The 2,142-nt window shown below is 30.5% G+C and overlaps 1 protein-coding gene across 1 annotated transcript; it reads right to left on the minus strand.

The window, feature by feature from the left end:
* Positions 1-104: 104 nt before the first annotated feature.
* LOC103310910 (E3 SUMO-protein ligase KIAA1586-like) lies at positions 105-2,102 on the minus strand. The gene is made up of 3 exons (XM_008190397.1): positions 1,664-2,102; positions 1,382-1,483; positions 105-1,300 (listed from the first exon to the last, which is right to left on the minus strand). The coding sequence occupies exons 1-3, from the start codon at positions 2,100-2,102 to the stop codon at positions 105-107; spliced, it is 1,737 nt and encodes a 578-aa protein (XP_008188619.1).
* Positions 2,103-2,142: the final 40 nt, after the last annotated feature.

A 2,142-nucleotide genomic window follows, 5' to 3' on the forward strand; every position in this document is an offset into this window, starting at 1 on the left:
AGTCTGACCGAATACTTTGGTAGAGAGTAAATAACACAACGCACTTACATTAATTGTACAAATTAAAATTAAAATTAAAACTAAACATTTTTTTTAAAATAAATTTATTGAAAAATATCCCATAAATGTTGTCTGGATTCCGATTTTGTTAAATTATTTCTTTTCAATCGTGATTGGTTGTCATCAGCTGAGCGATGGTCTTCTAGCCACGATCTTACGTACATTTCTGGGTTGAACACTTCAATAGGAGGTCCGTTACTTTTAATAAACATTAAACTTGATACGTTTGAAATTAAAAGTGATGCCCTCAAATTTGTAATAATATTATTCATAAGGCTAAAACCTCTTTCGCACTCAGCTGTCGAACATGGTAATGATGCGATTGTATTTAAAATGGGTTTAAAATTATCTGGTATCAGTTCATTATTTTCTATAAAGGCTCTTAATCCTTGAACAGCTTGTACTTCATCAACATCAAAACGCCTACAAATTCTTCGTAATTCTAATTCTCCATATCTAATACTTCCACTACTTCCAATTTTTATGTTATTTAGATCTAGTGCTGAAATATCACTAAGTAATTGATAGTTCTCATCCTCTGACCTCGAACATAATCGAGTCGTCATTCTATCAACTATACTTTGAATAAATTGATTTTGATTTATAGCAACAATTTTTTTATTCGGAACAAGTTCAATCTCATTAAATAATAGTTTTGATTTAGCATTTAATGCTATTTGTGTATATTCTCCTGGTTCTTGTTTAAAACTTTCAATTATTCTAATTGTTCTTTTTATTGACTGTTCAGCTTTTGGTAGCGTAATTGTTCGAGACTGTAATTCATTCGATAACATTGAAAGTTCTTGAAGTACATCATACATAATACCTAGACCTAAAATAAATTCTGGACTTTCAAGTCTTTTTTTCAAACCAATAAATACTGCAATTGTATTTTTATCATTACTTTGGTCATCACAAGAATTTTTGAAATGAGAATGAAGGGCAGCAAATGACTTCCAAACTGCTCTTACTGTCCTTAAACTACTGGATACCCATCGAGTACTAAGTACACGACCTATTTTATTAAACTGCAGTTTTAGATCTTGGCAACAACTTTCCAGAGCACGAGAATGTTTTGGCGATTGATTGTACAAACTATATAATTTATCTATAAAGCATTTAAAATGGTCAATTCCTCGTACGTCTTTTATTGTATCGGATACTGATAGTTCAAGCCTATGATTAAAGCAATGCCAAGTAAATAGTTTTGGATATTTCTCACGTAATCGAGTTACTACACCTGAATTTTTACCAACCATGACACTAGCTCCATCTGTAGCTATAGCCACCCAATTTTTTTGTAAGTATTTTTCATGTAAACCATTTGATTTTAATGTGTTTAAAAGTTGTTTTTCTATTTGTTCAGCATCTTGTGATTGTAATTCACATAAATCCAAGAATACATATTCGGGATTATTTCCACCTAAATAAGTTTTTAAATAAACTACCAGAGTAGTTTTATTACTTAAGCTAGTAGATTCGTCAATAAGAATACTTAATTTTGAGTTTAATGTGATAATCTTAGATATTAATTGTTTTCTCCTTATATTCGATACGTGATTTATTATATTTGTTGCGGAATATCTAGAATGAAGTATTTTACCTAGATTTACACCATTTATTTCTTGTAGTTTAATTAAATCATCGTGATCAGAAAACGGTCTATTTTTCATTGCAATATAATATGCTGTTCTAAATACCTTAATTGTTGTCTGTTCGTGATCGACTATACTTTTTTGCATAGACACTTGGATGGATTTTTCTTTTCTTTCTTTATTTATTTTGTCAGCAAGTTGGTGCCTTTCGGATTCATAGTGTTTTTTAATTTTTATACGAAGATTTGATAGTTGGCTGGTACGATCTTTCCCAGAAGCCTCAATTAAACCATTACTCCACTCATTAGAAATACGTAATCTATCTTTCTTTGACGCCCCCAAGCATGTTATAGACGAACAAATATTACATCCTAATTTTCCATCTGCACTAACAATCCATGGATATTTTTCTTTAAATTCGATCCATTGAGACTCATTCCATACCATTGGCCATTTTTTGCTTTCAATATTACTGTTGCTACTACTA

Source organism: Acyrthosiphon pisum, unplaced genomic scaffold, assembly GCF_005508785.2.
Source record: "Acyrthosiphon pisum isolate AL4f unplaced genomic scaffold, pea_aphid_22Mar2018_4r6ur Scaffold_245;HRSCAF=655, whole genome shotgun sequence".
Classification (NCBI taxonomy): Eukaryota; Metazoa; Arthropoda; class Insecta; order Hemiptera; family Aphididae; genus Acyrthosiphon; species Acyrthosiphon pisum.

What these genes read in the sequence shown, in the direction of transcription:
- LOC103310910 (XM_008190397.1), bottom strand. Translation starts at nt 2,102, where the DNA reads ATGGTATGGAATGAGTCTCAATGGATCGAATTTAAAGAAAAATATCCA. An exon ending in AATAAATGGTGTAAATCTAG is followed by an intron (nt 1,484 to 1,663) that starts GTAAAATACTTC and finishes AAACTTATTTAG; the next exon opens with GTGGAAATAATCCCGAATAT. An exon ending in AAACACATTAAAATCAAATG is followed by an intron (nt 1,301 to 1,381) that starts GTTTACATGAAA and finishes GTAAAAATTCAG; the next exon opens with GTGTAGTAACTCGATTACGT.